A 16,094-nucleotide genomic window follows, 5' to 3' on the forward strand; every position below is an offset into this window, starting at 1 on the left:
GGCGGCGGGGGCGCGCGCACGCGGCCGGAAGCGGCGGCGGCGGCGGCGGCAGCATGGCGCGTCGCGGGTCCCTCTCCGACTCCGACTCCGACTCCGACTCGGAGGACTCCTCTCTCTCGGACTCGGAGGTGAGCCCGTGGCCGCGGTGGCGGGGCCGGGGCGCGGGCCCGGCGGTGAGGCCTCCACCGGCAGCCGCGGGGCAGGGCCGCACGGTGCCCTCGCCGGCGGCGCGGCCTGACCGTGCCCTCTCCACAGCTCCAGGAGGCCTTCTCGAGGGGCGCGCTGAAGCCGGGGCTCAACGTGGTGCTGGAGGAGCGGCCGAAGCGGCGCAACGACGCGGTGAGCGGGGCCTTCCCGGGGCGGGGCGGAAACCCCGGGCCGGGGCCCGCGTCCCCCGGCGCCGGGTGCGGGGCAGAGGAGCCCCCGCTGGGGCTGGGGCTGGGGCCGTGGTGTCGGGGCAGGGCAGGTCTCCGGCGTTCCCTCACTGCGGTGTTGATTTGGGGTATCACCCAGTGGCCTTGGAGGAGCAGCCCACGGTGTGACCTGGGTGTTCGGCCGGGCCGGCCTCGGGGGGTGGTGGTTCTGTGCGGTGGTGTGCAGAGCTGTGGTTCTTTCACAGGACGGCCTGAAGCAGTGCCTGTCAGAATTCAAGCAGCAGCTGGCTTGGGTGGAAAGGCTGGATGTGACTTCGGGCCAGGTCGTGGACCCCGTCTCGCAGAGTGCTTCTGACAAAGATGCTGTTGACCCTGAGAATGATTTCCAGAGAGAGATGAGCTTGTAAGTGTCAAAAAGGGAGATTTCTTGTAGGCTCTTGGCATACTGCTGCGTGCTTGGAGTTGTGTTTTGCCCTGTGCTGCAGACTGCCACGCTGGCTGTCGCTGTGGCACTCTTGGGCCATGTATTTTACATTTGATGGCTCTGAGTGTTTTCCAGAATAACTACAAATTAATGCTAGTATACTTAACTTGTCTTGTGACTGGAAATAATTTCCGTCCTCGCAGCAGACTTCCATCCTTTGCTGAAAGTTTATTTAAAGAGTTCCTTGGTTGCAGCACTATGTCTTTAACATAGGATATGGATTTTTCTTTGTGGATTTGTTTTGGTGTTATTACAGTTCTCTTGTTTTGCCTTGCCTTTTATAATCCAACACGTAAAACTGTAACTGGGAACTAGGTAAATGTAGATGCGCAAGATATAAGCATTAATATTGTACTGGCACCTAAATTGCTTTTGGTAGCACTGAATGCTGTAGGGCACAGCATGTTGGTATCATTCTAGATCAATGCTTGTTAGATCCCAGTATCAGCTAGCTTATGTGAGCAGAGTTTCTGTCAGCGCTGTGAGATGCCCGATACCCAGTGACGGAGCTGGTGCTGTGCTGTCTCCCTAGTTACCGTCAGGCTCAGGCAGCGGTCCTGGAAGCACTACCTAGGTTGCGTAAGCTCCAAGTTCCTACTAGAAGGCCAGATGATTACTTTGCAGAGATGGCCAAATCAGACCAACAGATGCAGAAGGTATGTGCGGTGAATAATGGCTTTCTTTCCTGTGTTATGTGTTGGTTTTAGCCTGTGTTTTAGGGATTAACTTTGAGGTGTGATTTGTGAATACTTCCCTTCATCTCTTTGTCAAATGCCTGTGACAATGTTAGTGTTTGAAATTTTGTTTGTGGCAGGAAATTTCTTCCTCTTTAGGTATTTCAGTGCAATGTGGGGATTTCCATAACAGTTGCAATGCAAAGTAGAAAAGCACGACTTATATTCTGTCCTCAATGTATTTAATATTAAAAATGGAGACTTTTTCTCCATATGCGTGACAGTGGTTATAAAGTTGGCTGTGTTTATGCTCTTTGGCGTAAGACTTGCAGTCAACTGTGGCATTAACGTGATCCTTTTTCCCTATTTAAGTATCACCCTTTGTTTATACTTGGTGTGTTTTGGTTCTCTGTGATTTTAAACTGTGTGTTATTGAATTAATCTATCATGGGTAGTAGGTCAGATTTGTGTAGGAAATAAGAATGTCATGAACTTGCTTCTTGAGCGTGGTCTTTGTTCAAAACGGAACCCTAATTTTTGTTTTTGTTTTGGAAAAAAGACTACATTGTATAAGTTAAACAAACATCATCTGGAGTCTAATTTGAGGTTCATGTATGATGTGGTCACTGTTTTGATGGCTGATAGAATCTTCCTAGAGATGATGAAGATTAATAATTAGCTTGTGCTGAGGTTTAAGTCAATTCTGCACATTACTGTTACCTTCTTTTGCTGGCTTCTGTTTGAAGAACGGAGTTTTTTATTTCCTCGTGGAGTCACAGACTGAATCCAGAAGATCTGTGTCGAAATCTTTGTAATCCCTTGTAATGTGGCATCCTTATAGAAATGTTTGTGAACAAGGAGGGAACAAAAAAGATGTTTTCTATGGTATGGAAGGGTTGTTGACTCTTCTTCAGTGCTTTACTTTTAATAATGACAAGAAAGAAACTATCAAGTCTTCTACATACACCTGAGTAGACTGACAAGATGTGACAAGATACTCTTGTTTAGCGGTTTTGTTACAGCCATTCCATAAGGCTTTGTCCTGTCTCTGTGTGAGTTTTGTCTTTTTAACCAGATTTTGGCTACAGATCAGTTCAGGAGTTTCTGTAATAACTCTTCCAGCCTTGAGTTGAAAGAACGTTATGCTTTATAAAGCATTAACTGATTGAGAGACGTTTCCTTTTTTACACTCATTGATAGTTCATATAATTATTGATTTCAGGACTGCACAGCAATCATAAAATTCTCATATTTTCTTTTGCATTACTGATAAATTTTGTTTTTTCTATCCCCTAATAAGATTCGACAGAAGCTTAAGAGTAAACAGGAAGCAATGGAGAGGTCTGAGAAAGCGAAACAGCTCCGTGCAATGAGAAAATATGGCAAGAAGGTGAGGAGGAGCTACAAAAGGGACCTACCTATGACAAGAATCTAGAGCCTGAGTGAGGAGCTTAGAAAGTGAGACCACAGGAGGCTGGCTAAAACATATGGAATCTGTCTAGTCTTCTGTCTAGCTGCTTTGAAGGAAGACAGAGCAAAAGATGGGATACCTTAAAAAAAAGAAAAGGAAAAAAAAAAAGAAAAAAGTATGGGACACAAGGAACAACACTAACATTCTGCTTCTAATCTCAGGTGCAAACTGAGATTCTGCAGAGAAGACAAAAGGAGAAAAAAAATATGTTGAATGCAGTCAAGAAATACCAGAAAGGTAAAGTTAACTTGCCTAAGAGAGCAGATGTGTAATGGGAATAGTGATGTGTAAGCAATGTAAGGTAGTGTGATGTGTGGTGCTGGGCAGTGAGCTTGAGAGGCTGCTGCTGTGCAGAATCATTGGCCAGTGGCAGTGAAAATCCTCCCAAGTAGCTGCTCTTCAGTGAGGGTGACTTGTTACTATTACTTGCTTAGACTGAAAATTCATATTTTCTGTGGTGGTAGCTGAGCAATTGTTACATCTCTGCTCTTGCAGGTCTCTCTGACAAGCTGGATTTTCTAGATGAAGAGCAGACGTCGTCTCAGGGGAACAAAAAAGGCAGTGCAAATCAACGGATAAAGAAGGGGTGAGACCAGAAAAGAAAGATAAATGCAGAATGTCTGATTTTTTCAGTCTTTTAGGGGATCATTTTGTGGAACAAGCAAGCTGTTCTGGTTAATGTTTGTTAAAATAAGTCTGAGGTGGCTTTCTGTCCCTAGAGAGGAGGAAAACTGTGGCCAGAATGGAACGGAGACTGAAATGTGCTAATTTCTGCCTCTTCAATAAGAGGGGAAAGGTTTACTATGGCTGATAGGAGTCCATCAGCAGATACACGTGCCTTCTCGAGAGCTTCTTGAGGAAAGGAATATAGGCGATATTCGGTTGTTTTTCAGACCAAATGCCAAAAGACGATACAAGAATCAGAAATTTGGTTTTGGTGGGAAGAAGAAGGGCTCAAAGTGGAACACAAAGGAGAGTTTTAATGATGTATCCAGCTTCCGGTCAAAAGTGGCTCACAACAAAGGCCCAGGAAAAGCAGGAAAAGGAGGAAAAAAAGCCCTCAATGTAAGTAAAATGTTGCATGCAAATGATCCTGGTTGGCTAGGAAGCCAGCCGTAGTCTGGGAGGGAGAGCCGAGTACATGATGGGTCCCTCCAGTATCTGGAAGTGAAAATGTCTGTCTTTGGGAGCTGAGCATAATTCAGCTGCAGACAGAGTTGAGGATGGTGGTTTGGTGTCTGAGCAGGGAAATGAGTGGGGGAGTTAGCAAGTACTGTTTGTTGCTACCTGTGTCCCAAAACCTCCTTCTCCAGAGGTACTGACAGATATCCTCTCCTTGGTATTTTCCCCAAGCTATAGAGCTAGAACAAAGATTGAGGACGTGAAAATAAAGATCTGAATCTGTCCTTTTTTTGCAGAAGAGACCTGGAAAGAAAGCAAGGCAGAAAATGAAGAGCCGAGCACGCTAAGAGGACTGTGCTTCCCAGTGGGGTTCCTATGTTTCTGTGTGTTGCAAGATATGTTTCTGCTGTCATCAAGCAGCTAACCGTGGAGCAAGCTGGATGCTTCCAAGTGGCAAGAAAAGAAGTCAGTGGAAACTAGTGCCTTATCACTAATTTCTTCTTATTGTCTGTTTTGTTGAAGGATTGTTTTCTACTTAAACTTTTGGTGTGTGAACACATTAAATAGTTTGCACAGAACTGTATCTAACTCACGTTTAATTGTGTTACGAATGGTGGCTGAAGCCTGCCCTTTGTTGCCTTCATTCTCACAGCTTTTTCCACAGCTACTGTTGACATGTACTTGGTAAACTTGAGTTCTGGGTCATGTTGTCGATGTCAGAATAAGAAGTCTGAAGCCTGTCAAGATGTTAAAGTGTTCTTTAGACTATTCATGTAGACGGGTGGTTTGGAAACAGGAGAGGGACAAATGCAGCAATCTTATAAATAGGTTTATTTCTGTAACTATTGTCAAGCTGCAAATCTGGACAGACTGAGGGTCTCTCTTCCCTTTTCTCACTATCTTCTCTTGCCAGAAATCTACCAGACTCGCCTAATAACAAGCAGAGCCTAACATACTAGATGTCATTAACTGCTTCTATCTAAGTTGTGTGGCTTTACCACTCTACTACTGTAGGTTCTCAGACTGCTCCTCCCTGTGCCCCATGGCAGCCATTTATTTAGTGATCTCAGTTCTCCGGCGTGGGAAGTAGAGTCTGCAATCAGTACGGTCCACGTGAACCTGGGAAAGAAAAATGATTAATAGTCATGTGCTTTTACTAGAATTAGTAGTCGTCCCCCCCGAGAAGAGTGATGCACAGTGTTCTTGCTGCTGAGAAATGTCCAAGTGACAAACGAGTAGGGTACCACTTATTTGAGAATATACTGTTCACCATTTCATTATGGTAGAACCTGGTGAAAAAAGAAAACTTAATGTATGAAACAGCATCATGAGTCCTGACTCTATAAATTTAACTCACTTCCCTGCATGCAAATTTAGTCGCCTCTTTCCTGCCACCTAATCCTACCACCAGTATCTAACAGCGTAAAGCCCTGCTGGGATGTCTGTTGCTAGCCTTGTTATGAGTAACTAGATCACCTGAAGTGTAATATGAAAAGTTGCAGAAGACTATCTTATTTTCTTATTTATCTTAGTTTTCTTTGTAACACGTCAAAATTAGTTAGGCCCTCATTTGCCTTTCTCGAAACACTAATCTACAAAGTCAGTCATCGTCACAGCTATTTGTTTGTCAGATATGATTGATGTCTCAGCTTGTTAATAAGATTTCTTTTCCTCCTGTTTATTCACACTTCCCCATATGAATCCTCACTGATGTATTCTGCCTCGGGTATACTTAGCTGATTATTAGTTTTATGCTTCTGCTTGCAATTTGTTTGAAAGATACTATACAGCAGCACATTTCACAGTACTTATGTATGTCACTTCACATTGCTCACTATGCTATTTCTCATGGCTGAATGCTTTAATAAACAGCCGTGACTACATATGTGGCATTTGGCAATATGCTTGGGGTCGACTGTCATTGTAGATATTTTGCATGCAAGTTTCTCAGGGGAAGTCTACTGTTTCTGTGTTCATAAGCCTATGCCAGCGTGAAGAGTCCTCTTAGGTGTAAATTTTAAAAACTTGTTCTCCATGAACAGCTCTGCTCATTCCTAGTCATTCCTGTTTTCCATGTTTGTCACAAACTATTTTCTTGCATGAATATCTTTAAGTGTGATGGGCTGAACCTCTCTGAATCCTGCAAAGAGCTGAGTCCTTAAGCACCCTACTCACCAAAGGTGTTGTGTTCCAGCCAATTTCCTGGCTTTCAGTTTGTGGTTCTGAATATTTCTTTGTTGGCTCCAGTGCTGCATGGTGAATAAGATTCAGAAACTTGGCTGTTGGTTTAAGAGACACAAATACAAATGAAAGAAAGTATGTTTAAGAACCAGTCATCCGTGGATGTGTGCTAGAATGGGACATCCTAATGCTGTCCAAGCAATAGCAAGAAAGCAAAGGTTGGAGGCAACCTCTGTGCTTCTGTGAATGATCTTGCAAGAGAAGGCAGGGTGACATTTCTACTCAAACTTACCCCGATGAGGTTTCAAGATTTGCCTGCCTATACTGTTCTGTTAATTCTGTCATCCCTGTCTGCTGTATTGCAGCATCTTACTTTTCTTGTATCGCATCTAGTATCAACCAGCGCTCCACGTTAGCTGTCGTCTTTCTCAGTTGCCTGAGACCTGCTGCCTTTCCCTGTCCTGGTTTTCTTTCCCCCCGCTAATCCTTGACTAGAGCAGGCCAACTTTAAGTGAACATTAAGGTTTTTAGACAAAATTGGCATGTTTGAAATAAGGGAGCAGTTGCTATAAGGGTTCATGTTATTAGTGCTCTAAAGCAAGACTCAGCAGCCATTTCAGCAGTTTACCATATGCGGTGGTTAGGTAGAATCTGCAACAGCGGGCAACATGTATATATAAAACGTATTTCTAGATTTTTTTTTTTTGTTTTCCCCTGAAAGAGGTTTAGATTCTTAAGCAGAATTTTATAGTAGGATAACTAAAAACATAATTTTGCATGAATGCAAGTTTGTATTGATAATGAAAAGTAACGGGAACGGGCCTTAAAGTGGAAAAAAACCTGCCTTACATTTAACAAAAATCATGAATGAGTTTAACTTTCTTCTATTGTCACAGGGGTGTTTCTGCGTATGTCATCTTTTAGACTAATTGGAATTTAAAAATCTTATTTATTAGTCATTTTCTTATGTAATTATCACAAGCTGTTCAGAGATTTCTTACCATCTGCCGGCTCTTCTATATTATCATGCCAAGACATAGGCTTCTTGGTGATCGTGTGAACTGGAAAGAAATGATGCAGTTGAATTACTTTAATGTGAATTTAGCATCGCAGCCAGGTATAGGATATCTGTCATTGCAAATGTTCTTTTTGATTATTCCCCAGTCTGGGTCCAGCTACTTCACTGAAGCTGTAAAGGAAGAACAGCATGTGAACAGAACAAAATGAGTTCTAATAGCAACTTTCTAGAAAGGGAAGGGGGTTAAGCATGCTAAAGGCCCTTTACTGGATGCTGCCTGCATTCACCACAGCAAAGTTCCACCCCACCCAAGTGGTGGCCTGCAGAGTGCCAAATTTCAGGAAATTATTTTCCTTTGGTTTGGTTTTTTTTTAATTGTAAAAGCTAGACCTGAGTGAATCTGTTCACATCACCCGTCTGTGCCAGCAGAAATTACGATATTCTATGACTGTGAATTGGCAGGTAGAAATCAATGCAGAGGCTGAAGAAACATGGTGCAGTGTTGAGACTCTCTACGCCATCTTGGCTCTGTGTTGTTCGCTCAGGATCTGTGGGTTCCAGATCCTAACTAGTTGCCTCACTTCTACATGTTTATACTAAGGCACCGTCTAATCTGGGCAAATTGGTCATGTCTCCATTCTGCCTTTTGAGTGTGCAGATTGGTTCCTTAGGCAGAAGAAGAGCCCATCAGTTGTTCCCCCCAGAACTACCCCTCTCACTGGCCACTGTTGGCAGTCTTGGGTGCAGCTGCTTGTCTCCGACATGCAGCTGAGCGCTCCGGGGCCTGCTCCTGCCCCTGCCTCTACGCAGGCAGGCCCCACCAGCCTTCCCTCCGCCCTCCGGCTCGGTGCAACGCTTGTCTTGCCCTCGGGGGTTCACGCCAGTTCTCTGTGACCGTGGGGCCGCCCGCGCGCCGCCTCACCGCGGTGGAGCGGGTTCAGGCCGTACTGCGTGTGCAGCCTCTGGCACTGCAGCTCCTTCCGCACCCGCTCGCACAGGAGCTGGTTCTGCCGCACCGGGTCCGGCGGCTCCTTCTCCCCGCTGCGGGCGGCCATGGCCCCGCCGGGCTACGCGGCGTCCCGTCGCCTGGCAGCGGCTCACGTGGTCCCCCATGAGGCTGCTGATTGGCCCGGTTGGCGCTCCGTCCCGCCCCCCTTCGGAGCCGTTCCCTTCCCGCCTCCTATTGGCCGCCAAGTTAAAGCCCCTGGCGCTGATTGGCGGCGGCTGCACGCGGCGGGTTTGAACGGCCGGTGTGGTGGCGGCGGCAGGAGCAGGATGGAGGACGCGGAGCTGCGCTGCACGGTGGCCGTGGAGCAGCCGCTGCCGGGGGGACAGGCTCCGCGGCGCCGCGTGATGCGGGGCGCGCTGGTGCTGCTGGGCCGCAACGAGCTGCGGCAGCCGGTGCTGCGGGTGGTCGGCGGCAGCGGGGGGACGGCGGCGGTGCTGAGCTTCGCGCTGGCCGGTGACGCCGTGCGGCTCTTCACGCGGTTCGCGGGCGATGGGCGGGCGGCGGTGCGGGTGGGGCCGGGCGGCGCCCAGGTCCTGCTCTCCGACTGCCCCCCGGACGCGCTGCGCCGCTTCCTCCGCCTCCTGCGGCTCAAGGTCGCCGCCGGGCCGCGGGGCGCGCCGCGCGCCCCCCGCCTGCTGGACCGGCCGCCGCCGGCCTTCGCCGTCATCAGCCCGCTGCAGGAGCGAGACCTGCTGCGCGCCCCCGGCCGCCCCCGCGGCGGCGAGGCGCAGGGGGAGCGCCCGGCGGAGGTGGGTCCTGGGGCGAGGGGGGCGGCCCCGGTTACCGACCCCGCTCTCACAGCGCGCCGCCGTCCGTCCCGCAGGTGCCCCGCGCGGAGAGGCGGCTCCCGGCGAGGCTCTCGGCGGAGCAGGAGGCGGTGCTGGGCGCCGTGCGGAGCGGGAAGAGCATCTTCTTCACCGGCTGTGCGGGTGAGGGGGCCGGGCGGCTGCCACCGGGTAAAGTCCTCGGGCCTCGCCGCTGACCTGCTTCTCCCCCCTCCAAGGGACCGGGAAGTCGTTCCTGCTGAAGAAGATCGTGGGCTCCCTCCCTCCAAAGAGCACCTATGCTACAGCCAGCACGGGAGTGGCGGCTTGCCACGTCGGTGGCACCACTCTCCACGCCTTCGCAGGTAACGGTCTGCCTGACAGCGAGGGGCTGGGAGGTCTCGCTCCCTTCCCAAAAAGTCAGGAGCTTCCCAAAGCTTTGCTTTCTTCTCCCCTGCCAGGGATCGGCTCTGGGAGGGCACCACTGGAACAGTGTATTCAGCTGGCGGAGAGGCCTGGGGTGCGCCAGCACTGGCTGGCCTGTCAGCACTTAATTATCGATGAGATCTCGATGGTGGATGGCAAGTTCTTTGACAGGCTGGAGGCAGTGGCGAGGTGAGCGATTGCCAGGTTAAACAACTAACAGAAATGAGTTTCCCTAAATTTCCAGGCTGCTTCCTTCCTCTGGTTATGTGAATGGATACAAGGCAACCGGTGGCATAGGACTGGAAGGAAGCATGAAATCACAGCCAGCATCTGGGCAGGCCTTTATCTTGAGATAAGTTTTGATCATGTGCCGTTCCCCAGCTGTGGCTGTTCTGGTTGCTGTTTCCATCTCCGGAGGCAAGTGTTATCTGTAGAGCTGAGTCCAGAATACAGCTGTTTATGCTGTGCCCAGCAGCTCTCTCTTGCAGAGAGAAGCAGTTGTAGTATAGCAGCTACCAAAGAACCAAGACTGGTAATGACATCTGGGGTGGGTAAGCAAAGCAAACTTAATGTCACGTAATAGCATTGCTTAATTATTTGAGCTCTTCTGACAAGGCTGAGGATAATCTTTTACTGCAGGTGGTGTATATTTGAATGTACTGACAGACTAAGAAGTAACTTCTGAGACCTGACTATGTCCAGGTCCTGGAGGGCATTCAAAGCTTCTTCTCTCTTCCCTCCCTTTCAGGGCAGTCAGAAAACGGGATGAGCCTTTTGGAGGAATTCAGCTAATCATCTGTGGGGACTTCTTGCAGCTACCCCCAGTCTGCAAGGCTAATGAAGAAACCAAGTTCTGCTTCCAGGTAAAAAACTGTCCCTAAACTCATTCTCATACTTCAAGTCTGCCTCTTTCTTAACAAGAAAATGATTTGCCAGGCAAAAAGCTGGAGGAAATGCATCCACATAAACATGGAGCTGACTGAAGTGCGGAGACAGACCGACAAGACCTTTGTCTCACTCCTGAGTGCAGTCCGTTTAGGCAGGTGAGGAGAAACTCTGCTGTCTTCGTAATCTCTGCTCCCTACTGATGGAGCAGAGGAAAGAGCGGTTTGTCACTGCGCATTCTATCAGGAATGCGTGGCTGGGGGCAATAGCTATAAATGCTTTAGTTAACGTACGCAGGTTTTATATATGCTGCTCTGGTAAGGAAGGACCCTTTCTAGGGTCCCTCTTTGCAATTTCTGCTAAGGAATTTGATGGATCCCAAGCTGGCAGTGGCCAGGGCAGGGCTGGGGTACACACTTGCACTGCTCTCCAACTTTGTGTAGTTATATTTCCCTGTCCTTCTCTCTGGAGGCCTGGGGCTTGCACAGCCTGATCCAGCTGCATGGAGGTTACTGCTGCTCAAGACCTATACCTGATCACTTTAAGTAATAATCCCCTTTTCCTGGTTACCAGGTGCACAGAGGAAGTTACCAGACTGCTGACACAGACTGCTGCTAACAGGTCTGAGCGTAATGGGATCCTGGCTACGCGGCTCTGCACCCATAAAGATGATGTAGAAATAACCAATGAGAGACGCTTACAACAGCTATCAGGTGAATGCCTTGGAGGAAGCTGCTGGCTTTGGGGCTGAGCTCTGAGTGGATGCAATGGGGACACTGTGTTGTCAGGAGGAACTGATGTTCTGTCATGCACAGCAGCACCAGTCCAAGTTGTGTGTGTTGGGAGTTGAGCCACCTGGGGAAAAACTTCACAGCTTTTTGCTTAAAAATCCAGTTACTTCTTGGTGTGTAATAGACAGCGAGCTCATTGCTTGCTGTGAGGTAGCGGTCATTATTGCCTCCATATCCCTGCTTTTTCTTTCTGTAGCATCTCAGAAAGGCTGTGCTCTATCCAGCCATGACTTGATTTAAGGGCTATTTCATTTCTGCCTCCCTGTCTGGCGCTAGGATTCTTTCTTAGTCCTCTTTGGAGATCTGGTGTTGGCAGCAAGTGAAACTGGTCATATGCTCAAAATGGTGACTGCTCAGTTCTTATTTACTGCTGGCCTTTGATTCCTGAGCCTTCTCATGCTCTGGGAGTTATGTTGGGAAGAGAGGCTTTCTGCTGTTAGATGTGACAAGGTTTGTGTGAAGACGTCCTATCAGCAGAGCAGAATGGATATTAAAAGAGGAATTGCTGTTAGAAATAAATGTTGAGCCTCCTGCAGTGCTGTGTGGAATATGTTCAATGGTTGCAATTTGTCACATCTTTCTTTCCTTAACAGGAGAAGTGCACGCTTTTGAGGCTTTGGACAGTGACCCAATGCTAGTGAAGTTAATTGATGCTCAGTGTCCTGTGGGTGGTAGAGTTGAGCTAAAGCTTGGAGCTCAGGTGAGTGTGTGTACATACGTTTGTGAAAGACCAGCAGATCAAATGGCATAAGAAAAATAAAGGAATTGCAGATAAATGTATACAGCAGATTAACGTATAGAATGCAGATTCTGTATAGAACGTCTATGCCAGGCCAACAGAAGACTCTGTCCCAATCTTTATATCTTTTCTGCTTGGAATCTTATCCAGACAGAGAATTAGTCTGATTTGAGTGCAGGTCCATGTCTCGCAGACAGTGGTGACTGCTATGACTTTGACATGCATTTCCAATCAGGTTTAGAAGCTTCCAGGTGGCAGAGAGCACAGGCAGTCCTTGCCTGTGGTCTCAGCTCCAGGTACAGTAGCCCTCCTGACCTGTAAGGGTATGGCACAGCTTGCCAAACTTGCAGGACTGGGCACCTTGCTGTGAGCTAGGGCTGTCAGAGTGGAAAGGATGCAGGATTGTGCTTAGCAGCAGCACTGTTTGCCTTGGGAAATTGTTCCTTAGGTGTTCCCAGAATCTATGTATGTCTAGGCTTGCTGGTGTTTGGGGAAGGGGGATCTGAGCTCACAGCTGTGGACCGAAGCAGCTCAAGTGAAGTGTTCAGTGCTGCAGAATGATGTAGTTGGGAATCCTAGGAAGGAAAGGCTGTGAAATAATTTCAATCAAATTGGAGACGGTGCTCTATCCTGCAATAGGATGATGTGGCTGTGGCCTTATCAGCCTGCTGTGCTTATGCTCCCTGGCTAGAAGCTTAGCTGCAGGGTGGCTGAAGAGGTTGTAAAGCCAGTGCACTAAGGGATTTTTCTTCTTCTCTGTAGGTGATGCTAACTAAGAATCTGGATGTGTCTCAAGGGCTGGTGAATGGGGCGCGAGGAGTTGTTGTAGGATTTGAAAGTGAACAGAAGGGTAAGTAAGATTTTTGATCTTTTGTTGAAGGAAGAGGAAAAATCCAAAACAATTTATCATTGATGGCTGATGACTTGTTAATTGTTTACTGCTTTGTAAGAATAATTTGAGGGAAAGCAGGGAGGAAGTCCTCTCTGCAGTGAGAGGCTTGGGGCTCTCATAAGCTGTGATGTCATGTGCTGCATCGGCTGTAGCTATCTTGAGGGCCTCTTGTGTTTGCTTTTCTTTATTCTCTAAATGTGTATGCTCGTTTGCATTTCTTGTCTGTTCTGTTGAAGCACTTCTTGGTGGTTTTCTGTTTGTTTTTCTCAGAGAATAATGTTTTGCCACCTGCAATGTGTATTTTTCCCTGCATCTCAACTGATAAATTACCTGATTTTAATTCTCCTGCTTAAGTAGGTCCCAAATATCATTTCAGGACACCCTATTTACTGTGTGTGGGTTTAGGTTTTTTTTTTTTGGTGTGGGATTTTCTTTTTTTTAATGCAGCCCTAAAATTCATGGAAGACTGACATGGGGAAGGAGGAAAAAAATAAAAAGTGTTCTTAGGCTGCTGGCTTCCTGGCTGTTGAGCATTAGGAATATATCCCTGTTTCTCACCTGCTCCCATTCCTACAGGGCTGCCTAAGGTGAGGTTTCTCTGCGGGGTCACACAGGTCATCAAAATGGAGAAATGGGTCTTCAAAGGGCCATCGGGAGTTCATCTGAGTCGTCAACAGCTGCCTTTAAAATTGGCATGGGCCATTTCCATTCACAAGAGTCAGGTGGGTGTTCTTATACAGCTGTCTCTAGACTTTTATGCCATCAAAAGCCTTATTTCCTGGGTGAGCTTGCATTGCTGGTAAAACAAGAGGCAAAACTGAAAGGCCCTTGTTGTGGGGGACCTCTAGAATATGTGTGTCTAGCTGCAGAGAAGGCAGCACCTTTTCTGCTTGTGATGCTTGTCTATGGGGTGAAGGATGGGCTAGCAATACAGCTAGAGTTTCCATAACGGTGCTGCCATCTGCATAGTTGGTGTTAGACTATGAAGCAGCATTATTTACTGCTGTGGACTGATCAGGGGAGTGTTTCCCTGATAATCATCAGCATTAGCGATGCTGAGGTTTGCAGTGTACCTGAGGAAGCTGCAGGAGTCACAGCTGTGCTCTTTGGGCTGGACTCCTCCTTTGGTGGTGTGTGTTGGGTCTTTTCAATGTAACTAATACAGTTCCTACCTTTCCAGAAGACTTCATACGCTTTGATAAATACTTGTCTTGATATTAGACCTGTGAGTTTGTTCCCATGCCACTGCTTAAACCAGGCCATGTTGTAAGTTCTGCTGCCTCCTGGGATGTCTCTTGGTGCAGACAGGGCTGGCCAGGCCTAACCCAAACTCTGTCTCAGATGGTCTGCCTTGAGGACTGTTTGAGACTGGCAGCTGCTCCAGTTAATTACGAGGAGTGAAAACAGCAGGATTTCTTTCCCTGCTGTGTTGATTATATAGGATTTGTGGTGTTTCACACAATAAGAGGCTCACTGGAATTAGTTAGTGGACCCTACTGTCTGCTAGCAATTTCCTGAGAGTGGAAAACTGTCCTCTTCTTTCTACTGATTCCCATCTTTTAATCAGTTACATAGTCAAACAAGAGACTTCCTTTTTTTATCAAGCCATACACCAAGGATGGTACCTTTGACAGACTCACGGGACAGGTGTTGTGGTTTAAACTCAGCTGGCAACTGAGCACCACACAGCTGCTCGCTCACTCTCCCCCCCTGCCCTGGTGGGATGGGGGAGAGAATCGGAAGAGCAAAAGTGAGAAAACTTGTGGGTTGAGGTAAGAACAGTTTAATAATTGAAATAAAATAGTAATAACAACAACAATAATAAAAGAATATACAAAGCAAGTGATGCACAATACAGTTGCTCACCATCCACCAACCGATGCCCAGCCAGTCCCCGAGCAGCGGCCCCCCCGGCCAGCTTTCCCCCAATTTCTGTACTGAGCATGACGTCACACGGTATGGAATGTCCCTTTGGCCAGTTGGGGTCAGCTGTCCCGGCTGTGCCCCCTCCCAGCTTCTTGTGCACCTCCAGCCTTCTCAGTTGGTAGAGCATGGGAAGCTGAAAAGTCCTTGACTAGTGTAAGCATTACCTAGCCACAACTGAAACATCGGTGTGTTATCAACATTATTCTCATCCTAAATCCAAAACACAGCACTGTACCAGCTACTAGGAAGGAAATTAACTCTATCCCAGCCGAAACTGGGACAACAGGTTAGTGTTGATACAGCACAGTTTTTTTGTTTGTTCTGTAACAAACTTCTCTGTGTCTTTGATAGGGCATGTCTTTAGATTGTGTGGAAATCTCCCTGTCTCGTGTCTTTGAAAGTGGGCAGGCTTATGTAGCCCTCTCCCGAGCCCGTAGCCTTGCAGGTCTCCGTGTTCTGGATTTTGATCCGAAAGTAGTGAGAGCTGATCCTTCTGTGTTGCAGTTCTATAGACAGCTGAGATATCATCAACTTCTAACCCAGGTAAAGAAAAATCCTGTGCTAGCAAAGCCTGCCTTGTGCAACCAGGATGAGATGTTTGCGCTGAGATGCTACTTTTTCTTCCTAAGCAAGATCATTCAAATTTAAAACTTGTAGTGGCAGGAGAGATGAAATTGCAGAGAGGGAAAGTTGTGGGGCAGCTCTCGGTGGCAAAATATCTACTGTAGTGTTGGGATTGTATAATGTTACCTGGCCCTGTGGGTGAAAGGATGGGTTGGGATTCTTTGATCCTCCTCTTGCAGTAAGGACTGAAGGGGAAGTGGGCACACAAGAAATCTCTTCTATTTTTCTTTCTCCCCACCCCCCCAGGATTCACTACACACCCATTCAGGTGCTGATGAGAAGGAGAACTGGAAATGCAGCTGAGAATGCTCTTCTGGCCTCTGTGAGACATCAGCACAGACTGCTGAGTTGCAGCGATCTTGCTATTGAGTATATTTAACATGGATAAAGTCAAAGGCATTTTTTTAGATGTTTGCTTTGTTCAGCTGACTCTGAATGTGTAGAAGTATCCCCGTCTCATGCCTCAGGAATTTGGAAGGCTTCTGTAGCCCCTTTCTGGGCCCACAGCCTTGAGTACTTCTGCGTCACAGAAGCAACTGTAGCAAACAAAATGACTGAACAAGGACATGCCTGAGGGACCTTCCTATGGTTCTGTTCTGTCTGCGTGGTTGCATTTTATTCTCTACATAGGTAGACTGAAACTTATGCGCCTTTCTTCAAGTATACCACGGTTGAGAGATGGAAGGTGTGTGTCTTCTTTGCCTGGATGGATTG

At 47.6% G+C, this 16,094-nt stretch overlaps 3 protein-coding genes across 3 annotated transcripts; 2 read left to right on the forward strand and 1 right to left on the reverse strand.

Moving 5' to 3' along the window:
• Nucleotides 1-50: 50 nt before the first annotated feature.
• On the forward strand, nucleotides 51-4,703 carry EBNA1BP2 (EBNA1 binding protein 2). The gene is made up of 9 exons (XM_076340417.1): nucleotides 51-128; nucleotides 256-339; nucleotides 620-777; nucleotides 1,391-1,514; nucleotides 2,833-2,922; nucleotides 3,165-3,240; nucleotides 3,499-3,589; nucleotides 3,897-4,068; nucleotides 4,422-4,703. Exons 1-9 carry the CDS (start codon nucleotides 54-56, stop codon nucleotides 4,470-4,472), a joined length of 921 nt encoding a protein of 306 aa, XP_076196532.1. The 5' UTR covers nucleotides 51-53; the 3' UTR covers nucleotides 4,473-4,703.
• Nucleotides 4,704-4,948: 245 nt separating this feature from the next.
• On the reverse strand, nucleotides 4,949-8,379 carry CFAP144 (cilia and flagella associated protein 144). Its single transcript, XM_076340418.1, has 4 exons — nucleotides 8,247-8,379; nucleotides 7,308-7,367; nucleotides 6,301-6,404; nucleotides 4,949-5,244 (listed from the first exon to the last, which is right to left on the reverse strand). The coding sequence occupies exons 1-4, from the start codon at nucleotides 8,377-8,379 to the stop codon at nucleotides 5,179-5,181; spliced, it is 363 nt and encodes a 120-aa protein (XP_076196533.1). The 3' UTR covers nucleotides 4,949-5,178.
• Nucleotides 8,380-8,599: 220 nt separating this feature from the next.
• On the forward strand, nucleotides 8,600-15,683 carry PIF1 (PIF1 5'-to-3' DNA helicase). Its single transcript, XM_076338254.1, has 12 exons — nucleotides 8,600-9,082; nucleotides 9,157-9,262; nucleotides 9,337-9,462; nucleotides 9,559-9,712; nucleotides 10,272-10,386; nucleotides 10,460-10,566; nucleotides 10,982-11,121; nucleotides 11,793-11,899; nucleotides 12,701-12,788; nucleotides 13,407-13,552; nucleotides 15,108-15,299; nucleotides 15,627-15,683. The coding sequence occupies exons 1-12, from the start codon at nucleotides 8,600-8,602 to the stop codon at nucleotides 15,681-15,683; spliced, it is 1,821 nt and encodes a 606-aa protein (XP_076194369.1).
• Nucleotides 15,684-16,094: the final 411 nt, after the last annotated feature.

The sequence above is a fragment of the Aptenodytes patagonicus genome, chromosome 5, assembly GCF_965638725.1.
Source record: "Aptenodytes patagonicus chromosome 5, bAptPat1.pri.cur, whole genome shotgun sequence".
NCBI lineage: Eukaryota > Metazoa > Chordata > Aves > Sphenisciformes > Spheniscidae > Aptenodytes > Aptenodytes patagonicus.